Source organism: Lissotriton helveticus, chromosome 6 (genome assembly GCF_964261635.1).
Source record: "Lissotriton helveticus chromosome 6, aLisHel1.1, whole genome shotgun sequence".
NCBI lineage: Eukaryota > Metazoa > Chordata > Amphibia > Caudata > Salamandridae > Lissotriton > Lissotriton helveticus.
Genome location: NC_136067.1, coordinates 2,113,926,976 through 2,113,952,404, shown reverse-complemented (window position 1 = coordinate 2,113,952,404; position 25,429 = coordinate 2,113,926,976). Strand labels below are relative to the sequence as shown.

General features: G+C 47.3%; 2 protein-coding genes across 2 annotated transcripts in view; both read right to left on the bottom strand.

Moving 5' to 3' along the window:
- Positions 1-25,429, bottom strand: part of LOC144763075 (uncharacterized) — a 676,435-nt gene that overhangs the window by 538,339 nt on the left and 112,667 nt on the right.
- LOC144764083 (ribonuclease inhibitor-like) overlaps positions 1-25,429 on the bottom strand; it is a 203,052-nt gene that overhangs the window by 118,394 nt on the left and 59,229 nt on the right. Inside the window, exons 2-3 of the mRNA XM_078650244.1 lie at positions 9,669-9,839; positions 694-864 (exon numbers count right to left, since the gene is read on the bottom strand). Of these exons, the coding sequence (XP_078506370.1) occupies positions 694-864; positions 9,669-9,754 (257 nt within the window). The 5' untranslated portion in view covers positions 9,755-9,839. The remainder of the gene's footprint in view (positions 1-693; positions 865-9,668; positions 9,840-25,429) is intronic.

The following is a 25,429-nucleotide window of genomic DNA, read 5'->3' as shown; positions in this document are numbered from 1 at the left end:
CAGGTCCACCACTGATGGTAAAGCTGGGAATGGGTCAAAATCCATGGTTGGATGAGAGGGAACACCCAGGCTCCACCCATGGAATGCCTCCCCAGGGTGGAGTAATGTGACACAGCATTGCCTTACTCCACGCTTGATAAATCTCACTAAAGCTTTATGTCACCCTTACACCCCCCCTCCAACGTGGTGCAAGGGCAATGCAAAACCTTAAAAAGTCTGGCCCAAACTGCCCACTCCATCTGTCAACACTCAACCTTGATGTGATCTACTCTGTTTCCTTTCAACCATCTTTTCTGCCTTCTTTCCTCCCTCTTTCTTTTTCCCATTCTTTCCTTCCTTCTCTGTCTGCTTGCGTCTTTCGGCCACACAGATTCACATGCCTCTGAGTGGGCATCTTCCCGTTGTTGCTGATCATCCAGCATCGGATGTCCAAGAACCTTCACACATCATGTGTGAAGGTTCTTGGACATCCGATGCTGGATGATCAGCAACAACGGGAAGATGCCCACTCAGAGGCATGTGAATCTGTGTGGCCGAAAGACGCAAGCAGACAGAGAAGGAAGGAAAGAATGGGAAAAAGAAAGAGGGAGGAAAGAAGGCAGAAAAGATGGTTGAAAGGAAACAGAGTAGATCACATCAAGGTTGAGTGTTGACAGATGGAGTAAATTAGTTCCAGTATTAGTAGATGCTTACTCCAGTTTCCGTAGTTTGCAATCCTGGTGTTTCAGTCCTTGGCACAACCGGCTCACCCCGAGATCCCCCAGTTCATTACCACTCAAATCCAACTCCTGGAGATAAGAACTGGTACTGAGAACAGAGGAGAGGGCTGTACAGGACAAAGCAGTAAGGTTGCACATGAAGAACCTGCAGAAGGGAAAAAAAATAGTGAGTGGAGACATGGATTAGTTACTTACCTGTAATCCTAGTTCTCATCCAGGGGTATACTCATCAAAGTCATAATCTATGAATAATACCCGCCCATGTGCGGAATCCCGGAGCATATAGAAAATACATATAAATGTATATGTATATATATGTGAAAACATATTTGCAGCCTAAAACATCTCACAACTGGCAAAACTGCCGCAAAATTACATAAATTAGCATAAACACAGTAGTACTCTCACAACCCCTAAGGAAGAGAAAAAGAGCAGTAAACATTTGCACACAACAATGCTTTATTGCCATAGGAAAAGACCTGTAATTGCAGGCATTTGCCAGTAGGTTGCAGTAGAGTATAAAGAAACAAAGAAAACTGACACCTTGCCTTTAAGGCATTAGAGTAGGGGTACCGTGCCTTTAAGACCTGAAGGCGACCCACTGCTCCCATGGTGCACCACAGGTGGCAGTTGGGTCAGTTCCTTTTGGAGGTGCATAACACCTGAGTAGATCCTTAGTAACAGCTCATAACTTTATGAACATGCTCGTCCGGGGAGGTGGGCGGGAGCTTATGACTTTGATGAGTATACCCCTGGATGAGAACTAGGATTACAGGTAAGTAACTAATCCTTCTCATCCAGGGGATACTCATCAATAGTCATAATCTATGAATAGATTAGCAAGCTCATATCCAAAGTCTCGCGGACGAGCAAAAAAGTATACACAGAGACATTGAAAATTTGCACATTTCACATACAACTTTATGCAAATAGATTCCTCAAAGAGGCCTGTCCCACTTGGGCATCGACCTGTGTATCTGTGTCTACGCAATAATGGCGGGTAAAGGTATGCGCAGACCGCCATGTAGCCGCCTTACAAATTTCAGAAATTGGGGCATTACGAAGGAGAGCAGTAGTAGAAGCTTTCCCTCTTGTAGAATGCGCATGAGGGCTACCCTGTAAAGCCTGGTTAGCTAGTTGATAAGACAGAGCTATACAGGAGACTATCCAGCGAGAAATTGATCTTTTTGAAGCTGACAGACCGGTATTAGTGGTTCCATAATTAACAAAAAGCCGGTCAAATTTCCTAAGTGGAAGGGTTTTAGCCAGGTAAAACTTCAGAACCCTACGGAGATCTAGAGAGTGTAAAGACCTCTCCGGGGGAGTGGTAGGTTGAGGAAAGAAGGTAGGCAGGGTGATAGACTGGTTGACATGAAAGTCTGAGACTACCTTAGGTACAAAGCTTGGGTGTGTCCTCAGTACCACCCTGTTGGCGTGAAACACTGTGTACAGTGCCTTACAACACAGGGCCTGGATTTCGCTAACCCTGCGGGCAGAGGTAATTGCCACTAAAAAGGCGGCCTTCCAGGTCAAGTGCTGCAAAGAAGCCTTATGTTTAGGCTCAAAAGCAGAACCCATCAGCCTAGTAAGTACGATGTTAAGCTCCCAGGGAGGAGAGGGGGACCTCACTGGTGGAAACACTTTCTTAAGCCCCTCTAAGAAATCTTTAAACACAGGCATAAGGAAGCCCTTCTGGGAAGGTGACTTCCTATAAGCCGTGATAGCCGCTAAGTGAACCCTGATGGAGGGGTACTTGAGGCCTGACCTTGCCAAATGTAACAGATAGGGCAGAATAACTTGTTCCTGACCGTGAATAGGGTCAAGAGAGTTGTCAAGACACCATATGAAGAACCTCTTTCACTTGAAAGCATAGGACTTCCTAGTGGAAGGTCTCTTAGCTTCTTTGAGAATGGTCATGCAGTCTGCTGGGAGATCTAAATGTCCATACTGTATGACCTCAGGAGCCATGCCGTCAAGCGAAGGGAAGGAAGGTTGGGATGAAACACCGTCCCCTGGTCCTGGGTCAGCAAGTCTGGAAAGTTGCCGGTGCGGGACTTCTGACAGCTGGAGGAGATCCGGGTACCACCACTGGCGTGGCCACTCCGGCGCTATCAGGATCATCCTGGTGTTGGTCCTGTAGAGCTTCTGAATCACCGCCCGGATCAGAGGCAGGGGAGGAATGGCGTACAGTAATGTCTGCGACCAGCTGATCAAAAGTGCATTCCCCGGTGAGCCTTTTTGGGGGAACCTGGACGCAAAGACGGGGCATTTTGCATTCGCGGCGTCTGCGAACAAGTCTATGTTTGGTACGCCCCATAGACGAAAAATCTCCTGCGCGACTTCTTTGTTGAGCACCTAGTTGTGCGCTTCTACGAAGTCTCTGCTTAGACAGTCTGCTTGGACATTTTGTATTCCTGGCAGATGGACTGCCACGATGGATAGGCCACTTGCCAGTAGCCAGTGCCAGATGGACTGCGCTTCCAGGGATAGCGCTCTTGACCTGGTACCTCCCTGTTTGTTCAGATAGAACATTGTTGTCGTGTTGTCCGTCTGAACTTGGATGTAGTTGGTGTGCAGGGATGGATAAAAGGATTTCAGAGCCAGATGAACGGCTCGAAGCTCGAGGAAGTTGATGTGGTAGCCTCGCTCTCCCTCGGACCAAAGGCCTTGAACCTGAAGTTGGTCCATGTGAGCCCCCCAGCCTTGAAGAGAGGCATCCGTGATCACTGACTGCGATGGAGGAGGGCGATGGAATGGAACTCCCTGGAGAAGGTAGGAGCGTTTCATCCACCATTTGATCGAGTCTTTGGCACCTTGTGGAAGAAAGACACGGTCCTCCCAGTGACCTGACCTCTGAGACCATTGGTCCTCTAGAGCCTGCTGCAGAGGCCTCATGTGAAGGCGTGCATTGGGCACGATGTAGATGCACGAGGCCATCGATCCAAGGAGAGAGGACACTTGCCGGGCTGTGGGACTGTGACTGTCCAGTAGAAGATTACACTTCAGAAGCATGGATGACAATCTCTCCTCCGAAGGACACACGCTTGCTTGAACGGAGTCGAAGGAAGAGCCCAGGTATTGAATCCGTTGGGAAGGATTGAGCACTGATTTCTTGAAGTTGACCTGCAACCCCAATGAGTTCATCAGGTTGAGACTTAAAGAAAGATGGTCTTGAAGGAGAGCCGGAGTGGAGCTTTTCAGCAGCCAATCGTCTAGATAAGGATAGACGAAGATCTTCCTTTTGCGGAGAAAAGCAGCCACCACCGCCATGAACTTTGAGAATGTCCGTGGCGCGGATTTGCGGCCAGATGGGAGCACTCGATACTGGTAGTGCTGGCGCACAATCTGAAACCTGAGAAACTTTCTGTGCTTCACTGAGACAGGTATGTGGAAGTAAGCGTCCTGCATGTCGATGGCATGCTTCCAGTCCCCCTGATGGAGATGGGGAAAGATCTGATGCAGGGCTAGCATGCAGAATTTTTCTTTCCGGATGAATTTGTTTAGTAGTCGTAGGTCTAGAATGGGCCTGGTTCTTTGACTTCTCCTCTTTTTTGGACAAGAAAGTAATGGGAGTAGACTCCTTGATTTATTTGCATGGAAGGAACTTTCTCTATGGCTTTCTTCTTGAGGAGGTTAGAGACTTCGTCCTGCAGCAGCTGACTGTGGAAACGGGGAAGTAGCTTTGTTTGAGGAAAAACTTGCAGAGGAGGGGACTTGAACCTCAGCAAGTAACTATGCTGCACAATATTGAGCACCCACTGTCCTTTGTTATGGTTCTCCACTCTTCCAGATGATGAGACACACTCCCTCCCACCGGAGTGGCGAACAGTTGCGGAGGAAGCAACAGCTCAGGGTTTTGGAGGCTGTTTGGAGGCAGGCTGCTGCTTGTTATTGTTGCCTCTGACTCGGCCAGGACGTCTTTGCTGAAACTGGGTTTTCTGTTGAGTCTGGGATGACGATTGAGGGGTTTGAACCCACTGCTGATAAGAACGCTTATCCCCTTGACGAAAACGCTTTTTAAATTCCTTGCACTTCTCCAAGCTCACAGCCTTCACAGTGTCCATTTCGGATTTCATTTTGGTCATTTCATCATCAGCGTGTGGACCAAAAAGAGAAGAACCATTAAAAAGGAGGTTCAAGATCTTCTTCTGGGCATCCGGTTTCAGGCCCACGAGGCGGAGCCACGCCGAACGACGAGAACAGATTCCGTGGGAGTAGCCATAGGGCGCGAGGCCAGAGGCGTCTGCCGCAGCACTGATGACCTGGTGGGCTACAAGTCCTCCCTCCTGTAGGATTTCGACAAAATCCTGTCTATCTTCTTTCGGGAGCTTCTCTGTGAAGCGAGTAAGGGAGTCCAGCGGGACCCGTCGTACCTCCCCAGTAGAGCAGAAGCACTGGCCACCTTCATATATGAAGCAGAGGTGCTGTATACCTTTCTGCCAAAAGAATCCATTACTTTGCTGTCCTTCTTTGGGGGTACCGAAGAAGAGTTAGAGGCTGAATGAGACTTCATGGCAGCCGCCACAATCACTGAATCAGCCGGGAGGTCCGATCTGAGCAATAAGGGGTCCTCCGTGGGAGCCTTATACTTCTTGGCAAGTCTTGATGGAACAGAACCTACCACTGCAGGCGTGAGGAAGGTCGCCATCGGCGGTTCAAGAAAGCCGGGAACCAGAGGCAGCAGCGGTCCGGGAACCAGAGGCAGCAGCCGTCTAGGCGCTGTCCGATGATGAAGTGTGTCGAAAATTATAGATGTTGGGACCACAGGAGTATGCAACGAGATGTTCAATTTCTTTGCTCCCCTACCCAGCACATCTGTAAACGTTGTGATGTCATCAATAGGCGAGACTCTTGACGGAGGAGTAGAGGAGAAGGTTGGAGAGTAGTCCTGGACCGTCGAACTCGTGGAATAGGACCAAGTCGGAGATCTCGTGCGTCCTCTGTGACGAGACCTGTCTCAATGGCTGTGCCGACCCCTGGATCTAGACCGATGTCTAGAAGGAGATCTTGGTCTGGGCGAACGTCTCGGCTTAGCAGGCGTTCTGGGCTGTACCGGAGAGCATGATCTGGTAGGAGATCTCAGTCTGGGTGTAGGACGTGGTCTTCGTGGAGGAGACTTAGCAGGCCTGCCCGGAGTACTTGTCCTCGGAGCAGATGGAGAGTACGTGCGGCAGTAATCCGAGCCCGGACTACTGTGACCGCCAGAAACAGCTCCCTGAGGACGGTGAGACGACACACTTCGTGATCTGTGCGTAGATCTGGGGGACGCTTCTGGCGAGATCTCCATGATATTCAACCCAGGAGATGAAGATCTGTCCCCTGATGACTTGGAGCCAGGGGACTCCACAATCACAGCGACCTGTTCCCTCGACGGCGAGAGCTTCGACGTCGAAGACGTTTGTGTGACCAATGGCGTCGAACGAGGTGACCTCAACGTCGATCTTCCTCGATGTCGAGTGGAAGGTGAACCTTCATGGCGTCCTGTCGACGTTGATCTTCCTCGACGTCGTGTCGACGACGACTTTCTTCGACGTCGTGTCGACGACGATCTACGATGTCGTGGCGAAGGAGTTTTTTCTAGACCTCGCCTCGGCGTCGACCTCCTCGACGCCGAATGGTGGGATCTAGACGATCCTCTCGACGGCGGCACGCCAGCCGGCGGCAATGTGGGAGCCGTCATGACTCTTGTCGCTGACCCCCTACGGGGCGGCGGAGAGTGTCTCGACGTCGACGGAAGCCTCGACGTCGACGGAGACTTTGAAACATTAGCAGCCACAGACTTCGAGCCCGAAGTTTGGCGTCTCGACGTCGACTTACTTGGCTGCGACTGAGCTCTTCGACGTCGTGATGGTGATCCAGAAGAGCGCCTGGGTCTCTTCGACGGCGACTGCGACGTCGACGGAGATCTTCTTCCTTCCTTCCTTCCTTTTTCTGAAAGCAGGAGATGTAGAACGTTGCCGTTTTTGAGGATGCTTGCTTGAAGAAGACGGTCTGGGGCCTGCTACTCCACCCATCTGATGACTTCTGTCTTTCTCCAAGAGAGCATGAAGTCTGATGCACTCTCTGTCACGAATAGTTCGCCTAGGGAACTTCTGACAGTGATGGCACTGGTCAGGGCTGTGTGAAGCTGGAAGGCACACGATGCACACCGAGTGTGGGTCAGCCAGAGCCATCTTCTTGTCACAAGAAGGAAATTTCCGGAAAAGAGCAGGCATTCTGACAGAATTTATTTTGTGAAAAATCACAAAAAATAAAGCAGAAGCCTTAAAAACCCAGAAGATGTCGAATTTTCTGAGAAAAACCACTCAAAACAATAATTTCAGTCAAAAACTGAAGAGCTCAAGCTCCAGGATCCTTACAGAAGGAGCTGGAAAAAAGAACTGACCCAACTGCCACCTGTGGTGCACCATGGGAGCAGGGGGTCGCCTTCAGGTCTTAAAGGCACGGTACCCCTACTCTAATGCCTTAAAGGCAAGGTGTCAGTTTTCTTTGTTTCTTTATACTCTACTGCAGCCTACTGGCAAATGCCTGCAATTACAGGTCTTTTCCTTTGGCAATAAAGCATTGTTGTGTGCAAATGTTTACTGCTCTTTTTCGCTTCCTTAGGGGTTGTGAGAGTACTACTGTGTTTATGCTAATGTATGTAATTTTGGGGCAGTTTTGTCAGTTGTGAGATGTTTTAGGCTGCAAATATATGTTTTCACATATATAAACATATATATTTATATGTATTTTCTATATGCTCCGGGATCCCGCACATGGGCGGGGATTATTCATAGATTATGACTATTGATGAGTATCCCCTGGATGAGAACCGCAATTTACAGAAGACAAAGAAAGCAGTGAGGGAACTCATGCACAACTTACAGAAGACAAAGAAATGAGTGAGTGGAGACATCCACAATTTACAGAAGACAAAGAAAGCAGTGAGGGAACTCACACACAACCTGCAGAAGACAAAGAAACCAATGAGTGGAGACATCCACAACTTACAAAACACAAAGAAAACAGCAATGTAAATCAAACACAACCTGCAGAAGACAAAGTCCCCAGTGAGTGGAGACATCCACAACTTAGAGAAGATAAAGAAAGCAGCGAGGGAACTCGGACACAACATGCAGAAGACAAAGAAACGAGTGAGTGGAGACATCCACAACTTACAGGAGACAAAGAAAGCAGTGAGTGAAGAGATCCACAACGTACAGAAGACAAAGAAAGCAGTGAGGGAACTCAGGCACAACTTGCAGAAGACAAAGAAACCAGAGAGTGGAGACCTCCACAACTTACAGAAGACAAAGAAAGCAGTGAGTGAAGACATCCACAACGTACAGAAGACAAAGAAAGCAGTGAGTGAACTCAGGCACAACCTGCAGAAGACAAAGAAACAAGTGAGTGGAGACATCCACAACTTACAGAAGACAAAGAAAGCAGTGAGTGAAGACATCCACAACTTACAGAAGACAAAGAAAGCAGTGAGAGAACTCAGGCACAACTTGCAGAAGACAAAGAAACCAGAGAGTGGAGACCTCCACAACTTACAGAAGACAAAGAAAGCAGTGAGTGAAGACATCCACAACTTACAGAAGAAAACGAAAGCAGTGAGGGAACTCAGACTCAACTTGCAGAAGACAAAGAAACCAGCGAGTGGAGACATCCACAGCTTACAGAAGACAAAGAAAACAGTGAGGGAACTCAGGCACGACCTGGAGTAGACAAAGAAACCAGCGAGTGGATATATCCACAACTTACAGAAGACAAAGAAAGCAGTGATGGAACTCAGACACAACCAGCAGAAGACAAAGAAACCAGTGAGTGGAGACATACACAACTCACAGAAGACAAAGAAAGCAGCAAGGGAACTCATGTACATCCTGCAGAGGACACAGGAAGCATGGAAAGATAATATTAACGAAAGTAAGATGCAGAGAAGGAGAACATCCACTGCCTGCAGAAGACAAAAAAACCGAAAACTGTGCAATCCCAGATAGTTGCAGCCAACCAGTATCTTAAGTCAAACCACCTGTACGTCATACACTGACACAAGCATGAATGTGTGTCAGGTATATTCCACCACTCACATCTAAGACATCATCACTTTCAGATGACTGTATTGGACCCAGGCAGTTAGTTCTTCAAACAAACACAATATAATTACCAGACCCAGGCCTTGTGAATGGTGCTCCACCACACACTCAACAACACTGAAAAATAAACCCCTTTTTAGATATGTTTAGGCCAGTTCCTGTCACACAGGCTCTCCAAGCAGGCCTTATATGAGTGACTTATACAGGGAGTTTGTGTCAGGAAATAAAACACACCAAAAGTGTTCCTTCCCCAAAAGTAGAGGTGAACAGTGGCATCACCTCCAAGCTACTTGCATTCCAAATCAACAAAGTATAATTTAGGGTATTTCTAAAGCTGCGTCACATTGTTGAGAAGTGATATAGCTTTCTTTATCAAAGGCAACTTATACTACAAAAAGCACAACAAACATCCCAATATATCATGTTCAACGTCTCACCAACAACAAACCACATTAGTGCAAAGAACGCACTTACACACAAAACACACACCACGTAAACACACCATACATGGGTGGTGTGCAGTGTGGACATACCAGCACTGTCAAGAGTGTGTTACATTGCATTCTCCACGACTAGTACATCCTGTGGAACAGGTACAATCAGTGGAAATGGTGTATCTATCGGGGGACGGCCTAGACTCCAAAGGGGCGTGGCCACACAGTACTCTTCCTGTGGAGATTGTTGATGGTCTCTATGGAGGTCTCTGGTCAATTCTCAGATTCACCGCTAGGTTTGGAGAAGTAACAGTGATTAATCGCTGAGCACAAGTAGCGCATTTGTATACCACCACCCTTTTGACTAGGACTGGGAGGACCCAGAGAGGACCTTCCTTCATACATGGTCACAGCACACAGGGACCATTTACCTCAGGATCTGTATCCTGCACCCTGGAGACCTGAGGCCATCACACAGCTCTTCCATCCCAGAGTCCTCCAACTTGTTGATCCCCATGTGCAGGTGGAGGAGGCTTTGGTTTGTCCTGAGAGCTGAGGAGAGATTCTGACAACAGGAGCCCGTCAGGGAACAGTTTATGATTCTGCAATAGAAAAGGCAAAGTTACAGAAGAGGACCACCCAGTGCTGTCCTTCAGATTTGATTTAGTAGAGTAAACATCCTGTCCAGGTGTCTTCTCCTTCAGCTCAACACGTGTGCACACAAGGGGTGTCTGCAAGTGAAATTAAGACACTGTGTGGAAGAGAACATGGGGAAAACACAGGAGGTGAGCAGTGTGTGTGTAAGGCCTGTCGTGCACCGCCAAAGTTTGCTTGCTACAGATACTGCTGCCTCAGGGCCTGTGGTACTACTGTACTATTAGCACTTCATATGTCCTCTTGACTCTACGCCACTAACCTCGGTGGTCACTCCAAGATATACACAGTTATCACACCCAACCAATGCCCAGTTGCTCATGGGTGTAGGCAAAGTCATCACACCCAACCAATGTCCAGTCATCAGTTACTCAAGAATGTAGGGAAAGTTATTACACTCAATCAATGCCCAGTCATCCGAGGATGTAGGCAAAGTTATCACAGCTAATAAACGCTCAGTCACTCCCGGATGTAGGCAGTTATAAATTAATAAATAAATCCAGTATTTGTAAAGCACAAACTACTCTCCCCGAAGGGTCTCAAGGCATTGTGGGCCCTCTGGAGATTACGTGAGCTATAGCCCAGAGTCACATGGTGCTGAGTTTTGCTGCCACTGGAGCAGGGAATCGAACTGTGAACTATGAGCACTGCGCTCTGGAGTCAGGAGCCCTTCCCTTATCACACCCAGTAAATGCCCAGTCACTCCAGGATGTAGGGAAAGTTACCACACCCAATCAATGCCCAGTTCCTCCAGGAATTAGGCAAAGTTTTCAATACTAATGAATGCCCAGTCCCTCCAGGATGTAGGCGGTTATTACACCCAATCAATACCAGTCACCCCAAGATGTAGGCAAAGGTATCACACCCAATCAATGCCAGTCACCTCAGGATGTAGGCAAAGTTATCACACCCAATCACTGCCCAGGCCCTCCAGGATGTAGGCGGTTATTACACCCAATCAATGCCAGTCACCTCAGGATGCAGGCAAAGTTATCACACACAATCAATGCCCAGTCACCAGTTACTCCAGTATGTAGGTGGTTATCACATGAAATCAATGCCAGTCACCCCAGGATGCAGGCGGTTATTACACCCAATCAATGCCCATTCACCAGTGACTTCAGGATGTAGGCAAAGTTAATTTATCCAATGAATGCCCACTCACTAGTATAATTTAGACAGATCTTTCTTATTTGCACACATAACACAGTCTTATTTACTGCAAGGCAGTTAAACAAGAAAAGTCAAGAGCAAACCAAAAGACTTTAGAACCCTTTTGGTGCTGAGGCATCACCCCAAATGATACTATTAATGTGTTTTATTGGTATGGTATTAGTGTTATTTCAACACTAAGGAAAATGGCAGTTCTGACCTTTTCAATATGTGCTTTTTGGAAGTGGCCCCTTGGATGAACAACATTTCTCTCATATTGAACAGGGATAAGACTAAAGTTCTGCCGGTGGGCAATCAACCTCATCTGTGAGCACCACATTTGGGGCCAGATGTTCTCGGTACTTCTCTGACTCAGGTCTCCGTAGATAAGAACGTAGGCTTCTGGCTTGATGAAAATCTTTCAATGACCATCAGATCACTGAAGTAGCTTCCACCTACTTTTGCGTTTTGAGATTTCTAAGAAACATCCTCTGGTGTCGACCCGTCTCAGCCCACAGAACAGTAGTACCAGCACTGGGTATGTCCAGGTTGGACCACGGTAACATGCTTTACCTGTGGTTCCCTAAGGTCTCACTTAATCAACTCCATTTAGCCCACAATGCGGCAGCCAAATTACGGTTCCACCTTCTTGAGTGCCTCCACTTCCACTCTCCTCCAAGATCTTCATTGATATAGGTTGAAAAACGAGTCCAGTTCAAAGCTCTGTGCTGTATGCACAGAGTTAAGCCAAATTCAAGCCCACTGTACACGAGTCAATGGTGGCACCTGACCCGTGATCGCATTCTTCGATCATACCAAACTAATCTTTCCATGGTTCCCAGAGTGAGGAGAACCTGTCAAGGTGGCTGGTCATTTTCCTACTCGGGCCCAAGCGGTGGAACTATTTTCTGTTTCTATGAGATCCGTGCCTTCCTTTTTGATTTTCTGAAATCTCTTAAAGACTTGGCTCTTCTGAACTGTGCTTCGTTGTTAAGACCCAGATGGTATACCATAAATGCTCAGCGCTGCGAATCCCTGACTGGGTAACTATGTGCTTTATAAAACCATATCATAATATTAATATCAATAACACTAGTCTTTAAGGGTGGTAATCTTATGGAATTTAATGGGAAGCTTTTCCCTCAGGGCTTCTTGGTTTATGGCAGGTTTCAGTCCTCAGAGTGAAGGAGTATGGGTGCCAGGAAAGGGGGATAAGGTGCACCTCATGTGGCCACGATCCATCAGCAATTCATCCTAGCTGGGAGGTACTATGCTCAGGGTTCAAAGAAGATAGCTCAGTGGGTCTGAGTGAATACTGAGGTCCTTCAGTAAAACCAATAAGTTGCCTCTTAAAGTCATTTAGGCATCTGAAATCACTCGAAGGGGGGCTACTGAATGATAAGGAAACCTGGAACATGTCTGAGAGGGGTGATCAGCACACTTGAACCTTTGAGTGACGATGAGTTTGGTGTAGGGGGGTTACCAGCCAGAGTTCTGGGAATTTCAGAGCCTCTTAGCTGGTCACAAAGTAGTTCAGAGTGGCATTGGCTCCCGGGGAGTTGAATGACACTCCACAGATGGCACTCCAAGGGGGTCAGAAAATTTGAGCATTTATGCCCGGTGCTCCCAGGAAACTAGAGTAACCCTCTGGCCAGGATAGCACACACATGTATGAAGAAGAAGACTAGTTTAGGACTATGTACCATCAAAAAGTTGAAACTACAATCACTCAGGAACCATAGAAGACCCAAGGATGGTTCCAATCTTCCAAAGTTCAACAGCAGATTTACACAATGAAAAGCAGCTCAAAGCATAGTAAGGAGGACGCGGGACAGTGGGGCCTAGTAAAGAAGGCATAACTTGTCCGTGCTCAGCACACTGTGCTACAGGTGCTCCACAGGACCATATGCCTGAGCATGGGGGCAGGGCGTGGGACAGTGAGACCTAGTAAAGGAGGCTTAGGTAGTCCAAGTTCAGCACACTGTGCTACAGGACCATGTGCCAGAGCACAGGGGAGGGGAAGGCTGGTGGGGCAGTGTTGGCACAGTTTGGGGACTCTGGCTTCTCCCAAACCCAAGTAACAGTGATGTCCTTGGTTCTTTGGGGTACTTGACGGCCGGGTAAGCAGAGGACCATCATGGCTCCTTTACAGACTGCCACATGGTTATGATAAGCCCGGGTAGAAACACCACCATTTTAAATTCTCACATTTTCAAAGTTGCCTTCCTGCTGATACACAATAACATTTGACACACACTTGCTCGCATGTTCATGCAGGATTACATTCTCTGAAACTGCATTGCCTATATTTTCACTTTGTAAGTACACTATACCAACACCTTAAACATTCAGTACAAGGGATAAAGTTCACTGCACAAATGTTGTTTGTTGTCCAGTAGGCGACAAAGCTATCACAGTAGGATCAACAATAGCGGCCTGACTGTGGTTTCGGCATGGCAAAATGGATGATGTTTATCATATATACATCATCACTTCCGTGTTTCAGTTAGAGGAGCATTTCACTGATAAAGCGAGGTTGCAGCCTGTCGAAATTCCAGCCCAACTGATTCCTGTTTACCTCTGCAAGGAGGGATGCCCAGCTTTTGGTGCAATTACTCATTCTAGTAGGAGGATAGATGGAGACATTATGGCAGCTGTTATAGTTGCACACAATGGCACCCACGACGTTCCAAAAGGCTTCCCAACATAATACTTCTACCAGTTAAGTGCAAACCATACCATTTGCTCATATTCCTGGAGTGGGGGTAATACCAAATTCAGATAGCAGGCTAAGTTTAATCCTGGCAGCACATGAGGGCCTAGCATCTGCATATACAGGGGTGGCAGCTACAATTTCTCTATTGTAGTAACGCTATTGGTGTCCAGGTCTATATAAAAAGACTATGGACTGTGTCTTTAAAGGTGACATCTGCCAGCAGATGCAGGATTCCACCATAGCACGTCCACCACAGACATCTCTGGGGATCTCAAACCATCCTCTTGCTTTGTAGTGTAGTTCCTATATTCCCAATAGTCTCTGTGCATTGGAATAATATATACTGTAGCTTAGACGTAGGACTGAGGTCTACTAGATCTCTATCGTATATATTAGACTTAATTGTGAGTGCCAGCTAGCTCAGAGGTCACTAGAAACTTTCTCAAGTACACAAGAAGGGATTAGTTTCTGACAACCGCATAAACATGACAACTTTGTTTCCAATAATTAAGAAAGCAATCTCTAGAGTCGCGGAAACAATAGACAACTATTTTTACTCAGTCAATCGTGCATGCTTCGTTTCACCAGAGTTGCAGAGAAATAGAGAGACAAGCGTTTTCAATAAAAGTGGTTATTTATTGAACAGTCTTCTTTTTCATGCAAGAGAAAGGAATTGCTACAATCATAATACTGGTTGCAAAGTATAGTGTGTACAGTATAAATAGTATTATGAAATAATACTGTAAAAGCATGATATGGTTTCCAAGCCATAAAACACATAAAATGGATAAAATACATCAAGTGGTATATAGTGACTAAAAGGATACTCAACTGGTGCTTCTAAAATACACCTACCCCGGTGTACCTAACCTAAGTCTAGTACGAGAGAAGAAGTAAGTGAGGTGTAGCTTAAGTTGTAGTATTCTTTGCCAAGAATCTATTCCAAGAATTCTCTAAGGGTCTAATCAGCTCCGTACCTTGATTTCAGAATGAAGGAGGTGTGGTATCTCTCTGTCTCGGAACTCGATTTCCCAACACCCCGCAAGGGCAGCAGGGAAACACTGGAGCTGGATTTCTCGGCAGGAGAAAAGACAGCGTCTCTCAGTGCGTCAGCTGGAGAGTCGGCTTCCTTCGGCACTTGCTACAGCAGGGCGTCTGGCAAGTAGATAGTCGATCTGCTCCAAACCACAGTGCGTCTGTCTGGGCAAATGTGGGCATATTTACACCTTGAAGGTGGCGAGTTTGACGTAAGGTTGGACATAATAACGTCACTAGGAACTCGCATTTCTTTGAAAACTCCATGAGTTATTGGATAAATCAATATTCAAGCAGGGGGAAGTCCTGGACTGCTGAAGGTGGGTTTCTCCAAGAAATCATTGTGGATTCTCGGAACTAGTGGAAGTAGCCCTGCCGTATTTGGACTGCATGGGCCATGTCTAAATATGGTTAGGATTTCTATGCCTATATAAGGATATGAGGATTTATACCTATATATGGGCAAGAATCGAGAAAAGTACACTAGTGTCCTAGATTCATCTACAACAGCTTGTGTTTATCTGGACCACTGCACCCCCTTACAATCAAATGGGGCTTACAAATACATTGGTTACAGTGGATTCCTGCACTCGATTCCTATGGGTTTGACCAAAGCAATCAGCTGACACCTGAACTGTTACAAAAGATGAGCATGTCTTCATCGGGGCACACGCATTTGGCACATTCCATTCGGACCAGGGTCAGGCGTTTGCCTCCAAGGCTTACAGAGAGACACCATTGGAAAATTGGGTGTGACTGCAGTATTCATCCAGAGGGAAACACTGTAGTTGAGAGGAAAAACTGGGACTTATTAAAACAGCCTCTAACAGCTAGGGTATTAGGTTCAGGTTGCAGTTGGGTCCATCACCTCTATGAGGTCTAGAGAGCCCTAAATAATCTGCCTAGAAAATCCCTGGGTGGTTGGACTCCTTACAAGATTCTATCTGGGGTTAAGATGTGGATTTCAGTCCTCAACCATCCCAGCATAGTGGTGGCAGAAACACCTTTTAACATCAATGAACATTTGGATATTTTACAAGAGCCGAACAGCTTCCAGGATGCAAAGAGAAATGTCAAAGTAAAATGTACTGTCACTGGAGAAGTGAAGGAAGCATCAGTGACTTCTGGTTGGATTCCAAAGATCGGGTATATGGTCCAGAAGAAGATTGTGGACAAGAAAGAATTTGGTCATCTTACAGAGTGTTTGTACTTGTTCTGGCTGTTGAAGTTACCAGAACTGTACTTCTACCGCCTCTTATTGACTGTCAGAAGAAGAGATTTGTGTCAATAGATCTGATCGAACCACATTATGTGGCTGGTTCTACACAGTAGGCCACAGTAGGCCACGCTGGATCCTGGGTGGTTAACTGTGTCCTCTCACTCCCCTACAGGAAGTCCCTTTGGAAGCTTTGATCAGTGATTAGGCTTCATTTTCGAGGCTGGGGATTGCTAATAATGAAGTATCACTTGTACCTGCTACATCAACAACTACCATATATCAACTTTTATGGAAATTCAGATTTCAATTCTGAAACCCATGAAGGATGGTGTATATACAATTCGAGTAAATCCCCAGTTCTACACAGCATCTAGAGTTGCCAAAAATAGATTATACAGCCTCTGGCTGCTTCAATGATTTTGTTGAAGTTTTTTCGGATTCGTCTGGCCCACCTCCACCTCTCTGAGGTAGATTGCGTGCATTCTACTTTTGGCAGAAGAAGATGTACTTTTTTCCCCCATGTATATACCTGTTGATAACAATTTTGTTACTTTTCTTCGTGATTTAGATTGGGTTTGTGACAGTGTTTTTCCTGCTTCTGAAAGGACACTATCTCCCAGAACACTCTGCTGTGCAACTGGTAAACTTGGTTTCAACAATGAAATGTTCTGTTTTCAACATTATGGTCACCATTATTTGCATAAAGCAAGTACTCCACATGTAGTAATTAATTACACACAATGGGAACACTGCCCTCCACCACCACGGAGTAGTTCAAAAACATTTGCACAGAAGTTTGCGTATTTTTCTGGTTACAATACAGCTGACCCGGGGTTTTATTATTATAGGCTCATACCATCACCAGCAAAGAAACATATGCTCACTGAAACCAAGCTTTTTTTCTTTCACAGTTGTCAACATAAGGGTTTGGCTTTTGGAGAAACTCTGTTGATTTAAAATACGTTTGTGGACATAAGGATCGGCAGGTTCAGGACAATGAGGCTTTATTTAGAGCATGCCTAATACCACATCAACTGATTTCCTTGAACAAAACTGTGCAGCAAACATCGTCTTGGCCTGGATAAGCTAAAAGACTTAAATACAACAAACATTCCCACTTTTGCACGTTTTACAAACTGGCAACGATTCACTAATTATACAGAGGAAATATTGCTTCTCAATAGCTCACATAATTCTTCAGGAACCAATCAAGGCGAATGGTTAATGTGGCTGTAGATACCAATGGATGTCAGGCACATTTCCTAGGTGACACAAAAGGGTTTAACTTTAGGAGGCCCAACCTGCATTATGCGTAGACACAACACTTGGGGTGGAAAACAACTTACGTTGTTGGGAAGTTACGCCTAGATTGGGTAAAATGATTCAGAAAAGGAGGTGGTGGGCCAGGGACAGACTAATTTGCATACAGCCAGGTTCTGAGCTTGGATGGTGCAGTGAGCTAAATAACGGTGATGGATCAAGCCCTGATCTTTGGACTGGGTAAGAGTGGTCTGCTTAATTCAGACACTCTGTTCATCACCACCCCCTTTTCTGAATCCTTTTGTCCACCATAAGCGTGGAAGGGTATACTCAGATGTGAGTCCCTTGCTCATTGCACCATCAGGATTCAAGCAAGCCGGGCCGACGACGGCTGAAATGCCAGAAACCGGTCCCCGGAAGCTTGTTTCCTTCCCAGTATAAGAATTGGCTTGGTAGTTTGGTTTGCCCTGTTCCCATCATGCACTGGGACAGGAACAGACTAATTTGCATGTAGCCAGGTTCTGAGCTGGGATGGTGCAGTGAGCTAAATAACGGTGATGGATCAAGCCCTGATCTTTGGACTGGGTAAGAGTGGTCTGCTTAATTCAGACACTCTGTTCATCACCACCCCCTTTTCTGAATAGATTGGGTAAAGACCTCAACATTGTGTCAGGTGAAATAACACTTGTCACACATGGTGGAGGAACATGGCAGCTGTAGCGTGATCGGCCACGGGCTCGCTCCCTCGGACTTCTCATGGCGGCCTAGGAACCAAGGCTCAGATGTGCACCGAGTTGCCTGTTTTTTGACCTGTGTTCCCTGGACTTGATTTTTTGGTTGGTGTTCCTGTTCTGACTCGGCGCTGGTGTCTTTGCCGTCCCCAGCGATGCGAGAGGACCTGCGGGAATTGTGGCAAGCCGACTCCTCCGGGGTTCTGGTCGGCGCTCTAGGCTTCCCGGGTGGGGGCGAAACAGTCCCCGGGAAGCCGCACTGGAGGTGGGAGGCGGCAGCGGCTGCACGAAGACACAGGGGGTCTCACTGCTGCCGTGTATGGGAAGAGGAGCGGCCCGATCGGAGTGCAGGTCTTTGGGCTTGGTGCAGGTAGGGGGGCCGGTCTGGGCGTGAAACTCATACCTTGGTCTCCAAGGGTGTGTGTGACTTAACTGAAAGCCGACTGTCTGGTGGACTGGCCCGCGGATTCAGGTCAGATAAGGAAAGTACCCGACGCCCGAGTGAAAATAGGGGGGTAGTGCAGAGGTGGGGTCTGGGTGTCTCACGGACTGCATGAAGAAGAGCATAAATATCCAAGAGGGCTTATCCCCCCCAAATTGAATAGATAGACATTACGGGCTAGGGCAGCGCATTTGGCAGCTAACAAAGTTATAACACACTCTGCTTTTCCCCAACGAGTATCCCCACCAGTAGCAGCAGCGGAAGTTAGAGCTGAAGCTAGAGCTGTATCAAGACAGCGTAAGCAGGGGCTAGGGGCCTAAGGGTCCCCTGGAGGTATAACCCCAGACAAAGCTAAATCACAACAAGGCAAGACGAAAACACAGGACAGGAAAAAAAAATCTGCAATAAAACCCAAATTTACTCCATCCTTGAAATCCTTTTATCAGTTCATGTCACTCGTCATCAGCCAAATCACCCCAATTAGCGAATAAAAGTACGCTTAATTCTACTCCGGGGGTACCTCAGTCCACTTACTGGTCTCCAAGCCAAACACGCCACCTCTGGCCTCCACCCCAACCCCCGTCTAAAGAGAAGGTGGTGATGGAGAAGAGCTGCGAGCCTGCACAACCAAATCGAGATCAAATCTCCAAGCTTTCAAAATCTGCTGAGACAACTATGGTAGAACGGGATGTTCACCCAGAGATTAGCTTTACCAACAGATACTCGGTGCTAGAGGAGCATGAAGAGGCAACACAAGAAATCGATCAAGACCAGGGCCAAGTGCAGGGGAAGTGCGATGTGGGGCAAGTTCTCTTTCAGAAGGATCCGAGTCCCTCCACGTCTACTCCTGGCCATGAAGGTAGAGATGGCATGCAGATTTACAGTTTCCGAAACAAATCAGGCAGAAATGGTCAGCAGGTTTTCTGTATCAGAGGCAAATTGGCTGCAATTCGGTCATCTTGCGTAAAGGAAGGGGTTATCTCCTTTTCAATTTCGGACCGATCCCCCTTTTCTTTTTCCATGAGATCCGATATCTCGCACATAACGGCCACAAGACAATGGGAGTTGGGGAAGAAATTGGCTGAGCTTAATAGTCTTGGGGCAAAAGCTCAATTAAGGTTCCCTGCCACTCTGCGGGTGATATGGAACAACCATATGCACATGGTTCGATCTACAGAAGAAGTTGATATGCTCATTGCCCAAATCCACTATGAAAAACAGGGAGGGAAGTAAGGGAGGAACATCGAGGTCTTCTCTGGGAGCTTGTTTCTTTTTGCCTAGGATACATATTAGGTTTTTAAATAATGGAATGTAGTCCGAGGGAGCAATGCCCGAATAGGCGAAGCCTATTGGAAGGGAGGGTTCCTCAGGGTGAAGGGGGGTATGGGGTTTTAAGGGGGCATGGAGGGGAGGGTGAAGGGGGGGAGAGGGGGAGCACAGGGTGGGGAGCAGAGAGGGGAAAAAATACAAAAAAGCCTTGCTTAATAAGGAACCTCATCAATACTCTGCAGAAGATCCCCAAGCCCATGATTGGTAACATGAAAGACGGTCGTAAGATTCATTGTATTTCTTGGAATTTGAATGGTCTGAGGTGCCTGCGTAGGCAAAGGTTGATTTTAAAGTATCTAGAGCTCTAACCAGCGCAGGTATGTTTGTTGCAGGAGACCCACCTAAATGCAACGGAGCTACAGTTAATTTTCTCCAAGATTCCTTGGGTACAGTGTTTTTGCTCTTTACAACAATCATTAAGTAGTCGTGGGGTAGCAATAGTGGTAAAGAAGGGTGTTCCCTGTAGGATCAAGTCAGTCCCAACAGATCAATCAGGCAGATTAATTATAGCCCTTTTGGATTTTGAGGGGGTGGAAATGACTTCTACGGCCTAAATATAGACGACCCTGCCTTTCTAGTAAAATTACAAGAAAGTTTAATTACGGTAAACCCCCCCCCCCCCTCCCTGGTAATGCTGTATAGCATTTTAGGACCCTCGTGTCATTTTCCAGAATAATGCCCTTATATAGGTATAAATCACCTTGCCCTATTATAGAAATATAAATCATAACTATATTTAGACATAGCCCATGCAGTCTAAATACAGGCATAGATACTTCCACTAATTCCGAAAATCCACAACGATTTCTTGGAAGAACCCGCCTTCAGCAGTGAGGGACTTCCCCTTGCTTGAATAATGATTTATCCAAGAACTCATAGAGTTTTCAAAGAACTACTTCTTTGATGACGTTATTATGTCCAACCTTTCGTCAAACTCAGCACCTTCAAGGTATAAATATACCCACAATTGCCCTAGCAAACACATGGTGGTGCGGAGAAGTTCGACTATCTACTTGCCCGACGCAACTCGCTACAGCAAGTGCCGAAGGAAGCCGACCCTCCAGCAGTCGCACTGAGAGAGACGCTGTCTTTGCTCTTGCCGAGAAATCCAGCTCCAGTGTTTCCAAGCTCCCCTTGTGGGGTGTTGGGAAATCGAGTTCCGAGACAGAGAGATACCAGACCTCCTTCATTCTAAAACCAAGGTACGGACCCAATTAGACCCTAAGAGAAATCTTGGATAGATTCTTGGCAAAAATACTAAAACCTATGCTACACAATACTTACTTCTCCCCTAGTACTAGACTTAGGTTAGGTACACAGGGGTAGGCGTATTTAGAAGCACCAGTTGAGTACTTTTTAGTCTTTATTTATTTATGTATGTATTTTATGGTTTAGAAACCATACCATGCTTTTACAGTATTATTTCATAATACTCTTCTTGCTGTACGCATTATATTTTACAACCAGTATTAAGATTGTAGCAGTTCATTTCTTCTACATGAGAAAGAAGACTGTTCAATAAATACTTTATATTGAAAACGCCCGTCTCTCTATTTCTCTGCACCTCTGGTGAAACGAAGCATGCACAATTGACTGAGTGAAATATCTATTTATTGTTTTCGTGACTATTAACTCGCAGTTCTTTGAAAACTCCATGAGTTGTTGGATAAATCAATACTCAAGCAGGGGGAATTCCCTGACTGCTGAAGGCGGGTTTGTCCAAGAAATTGTTGTGGATTCTTGGAAGTAGTGGAAGTAGCCATGCCATATTTAGACTGCAAGGGCCATGTCTAAATATGGTTATAAGGATATGAAGATTTATACCTATATATGGGCAAGAATCGAGAAAAGTACACTAGTGTCCTAGATTCATCTACAACAGCTTGTGTTTATCTGGACCACTGCACCCCCTTACAATCAAATGGGGCTTACAAATACATTGGTTACAGTGGATTCCTGCACTCGATTCCTATGGGTTTGACCAAAGCAATCAGCTGACACCTGAACTGTTACAAAAGATGAGCATGTCTTCATCGGGGCACACGCATTTGGCACATTCCATTCGGACCAGGGTCAGGCGTTTGCCTCCAAGGCTTACAGAGAGACACCATTGGAAAATTGGGTGTGACTGCAGTATTCATCCAGAGGGAAACACTGTAGTTGAGAGGAAAAACTGGGACTTATTAAAACAGCCTCTAACAGCTAGGGTATTAGGTTCAGGTTGCAGTTGGGCCCATCACCTCTATGAGGTCTAGAGAGCCCTAAATAATCTGCCTAGAAAATCCCTGGGTGGTTGGACTCCTTACAAGAGTCTATCTGGGGTTAAGATGTGGATTTCAGTCCTCAACCATCCCAGCATAGTGGTGGCAGAAACACCTTTTAACATCAATGAAAATTTGGATGTTTTACAAGAGCCGAACAGTTTCCAGGATGCAAAGAGAAATGTCAAAGTAAAATGTACTGTCACTGGAGAAGTGAAGGAAGCATCAGTGACTTCTGGTTGGATTCCAAAGATCGGGTATCTGGTCCAGAAGAAGATTGTGGACAAGAAAGAATTTGGTCATCTTACAGAGTGTTTGTACTTGTTCTGGCTGTTGAAGTTACCAGAACTGTACTTCTCCCGCCTCTTATTGACTGTCAGAAGAAGAGATTTGTGTCAATAGATCTGATCGAACCACATTATGTGGCTGGTTCTACACAGTAGGCCACGTGGGATCCTGGGTGGTTAACTGTGTCCTCTCACTCCCCTACAGGAAGTCCCTTTGGAAGCTTTGATCAGTGATTAAGCTTCATTTTCAAGGCTGGGGATTGCTAATAATGAAGTATCACTTGTACCTGCTACATCAACAACTACCATATATCAACTTTTATGGAAATGGGGGCGTGGCTTGGACGCCGATAGGGATGGCGGCGTGAGCCTGTAGCTCCGTGCCCGGGGTAGCGGAGGAGCATACTTTCAAAGAAGCAGGAGACCGAATGGTGTAATAAGAGCCGATTTCGGAGTTGGAGGTGCTGCGTTCTGACTACAAGATGGCGGCAGCCCCAAGCTGAAGAGAATGAACAACGAGGTGCGAAGGACCGCGGCTGGGAAATAGTGAAGAAAAACATCTGAAGGAGTGAGCGGAGTGGGGTTCATGCGACACGTGGCTCAACGGATGAGGCTGCGATAAAGTGCACTCTCCGCCACTTCAGAGAATTACGATCGAGGTGACGATCCCCGCTGCCTAAGATGGCGACCGTGTGAGGAAGACCTTGTTTCCTGAACGCGGCCCGAGACGATTGCTGCCGCTGAGAGTCCGACAACGGCGGGCCATAGAGGACTTGTGAAGAGGTGCACAACGGGGAAGGAGCGGAAGTAGGGACGATTAGAACCTCAACCCGACCTCATGGCTGATCGATAGCACCGAGCAAGAGCCCCGACAAGGCTTCGCTCCCTGAACAGAGCGACAGATCACGAGGGTGATCGCTGAGCTGAATGAGGAGTGAGCATGGGCGGGCTTCACCTGTTGAACGAGGTGGCACGGGCCGTCGACTGATGACGAGGTCGGAGACCTGCAGCGGCACTCTGGGACGGCACGGCAACACAGGAGGCGGTTGTGTAGAGATCGGTTGGTGCTGAGGGTCTGCACGCCGGATCAATACGGAGTAACACTCCACACAGAACACCAATCAGGCTCAACACAGCATTTGCCTGCTAGACCTGGAGTGCACTACTGGCATCTCCACATTATTGTATTGGGACTTCCTCGACTCTTCTGTCAAGGGGACATGGTGAGCCCACACAGAGGGCGACAATAGACTGAGCAAAGAGAAGCTCCTGGGCCACTAGGTGCTTGCAGGAGTACTGTCAGGTGTGATCGCTGCCCACCTGGAGAGAGGCGCAACGGATAGTGAACGGCCATTTTGGACACGGAAATGAGGCCCTCAGGCTGACTGAAGACGACTTGACCCCTGAAAGTGGTGGCCACTACTCGGGAGGAACACTGAGACTACTGTGCGGGGAGAAAGATCGAGGGGCCAATATTACTCTGCGGATGGACGTAGGGACCGAGAAATCCCCTGGAGGTGAAACCGAAACGGCGCTCTCGGTGCTCAAGATGGCCGCCAGTGGTTGTGAACTGAAAGTGAAACAGGGGCATGACCAGGCGAAAGGGCCAGAAACAGATAGCATGACCCACACCGACCCAGAAGGCTCGGCGCAGGAACAGAGACTGTATAAAAGACTAGACGGGATAATGGAGGCGATAGCCGCGACCAAGGAGTCCCTGCATCAAGATATTGCGCAGGTCGCCACGGGACTGGGTCTCTTGAGGGCGGATCATGCTAATCTAGCTGACAGAGTGAAAGAAAATGAGCTACTGCTTCAGGAACTCAAACCGGCGGTGGTGACTGCAGAGCACAAACTGACGGATATCCTTGATCGCCTGGCGACGCTGGAGAAGCGGACAGAAGATTCCGAAAGCCGAAATAGGAGGAACAACGTGAGGGTGGTAGGCCTGCCGGAAAAAGTTGAGGGGGATGATGCAGTAGCCTACATGGAGAACTGGTTTAAAACGGTTGTGGCCCCAGAGGGACTCTCCCCTTTTTTTTCCCTGGAACGAGCGCACAGGGTCCCTGCCCGCCCGCCCTTGCAGGGCCGCCCACCCAGACCAGTGGTGGTCAAGATATTGCATTTCAGAGACAGAGACCTGCTGATACAAAGGGCGCGCTCAACGGGTCCCTTCCAGGTGGACCACAGTTCGGTCACGATCTTTCCCGACTACACGCAGGAGGTCCAAAAACGCAGGGCCTCATATCTGGCAGTGAAAAAAGAACTGAGGGATGAGGGCATACAATATTCCTTGCTCTTCCCTGCCAAGTTGCGAGTGATCCTGGATGGGACGACCCATTTCTTTCAGACTCCCGATGAGGTGTGGTCATGGCTCGAGTTATATCGTGCTGGTACGGACCGAAGGGGTAAAGGAGAGAAACAGAGACAAAAACCTATCCAGGTGCGAAAGTCACAACGCATCCGCAAGCGAAATAAACTCAAGAGAGCGATGCGGGATGATCAGATGGCAGCGGACAAAAAAGGAGCTTTGGCAGCAACGGCGGTCATAACGGGCTCGCAACAGGAGGGACAATCGATAGGTTCGGACTCTGAAGAGGAAGGAGGAAAATCTGGAGGAGACATTTCGGACGATGATAGCTCTGGGGGGCCGGCAGTCACCCCACAGACGGCAGATGGGATCTTTAATGAATGACATTTCGAGTGAGGACCATGATCACTAATCCTGTTGGGGCAGATTAACCTGGTGTTCTGCAGAATAGCAGGTATTGTGTTGAAACACCACATGGGGTCGTGGGCTCGGGGTGAGGGCATTTTCTGCCCCCGGTCGACTCTGAATCACCCTCTCGTTGCCCTTAAGGCCTTCTGTAGTGACGACTACAGAGTAGTAGAATGTGTGTTGTGTTACAGGTTTGTATGGGGGCTGATGTCGCGTTATTAGGTCCTGTTCTGGGGAGAGGGGTTGGGGGAGTTTTCCGGGGTGTTTTGAGTGGGGGTTTTTGCTGCAATGATGTGGGTAGCCGATTGATACTGTTGGGGTGGTTGGGGGATGGCTGCAATGGGGACGTTACCTAATTTGAAATTCCTTACATGGAATGTCCGTGGA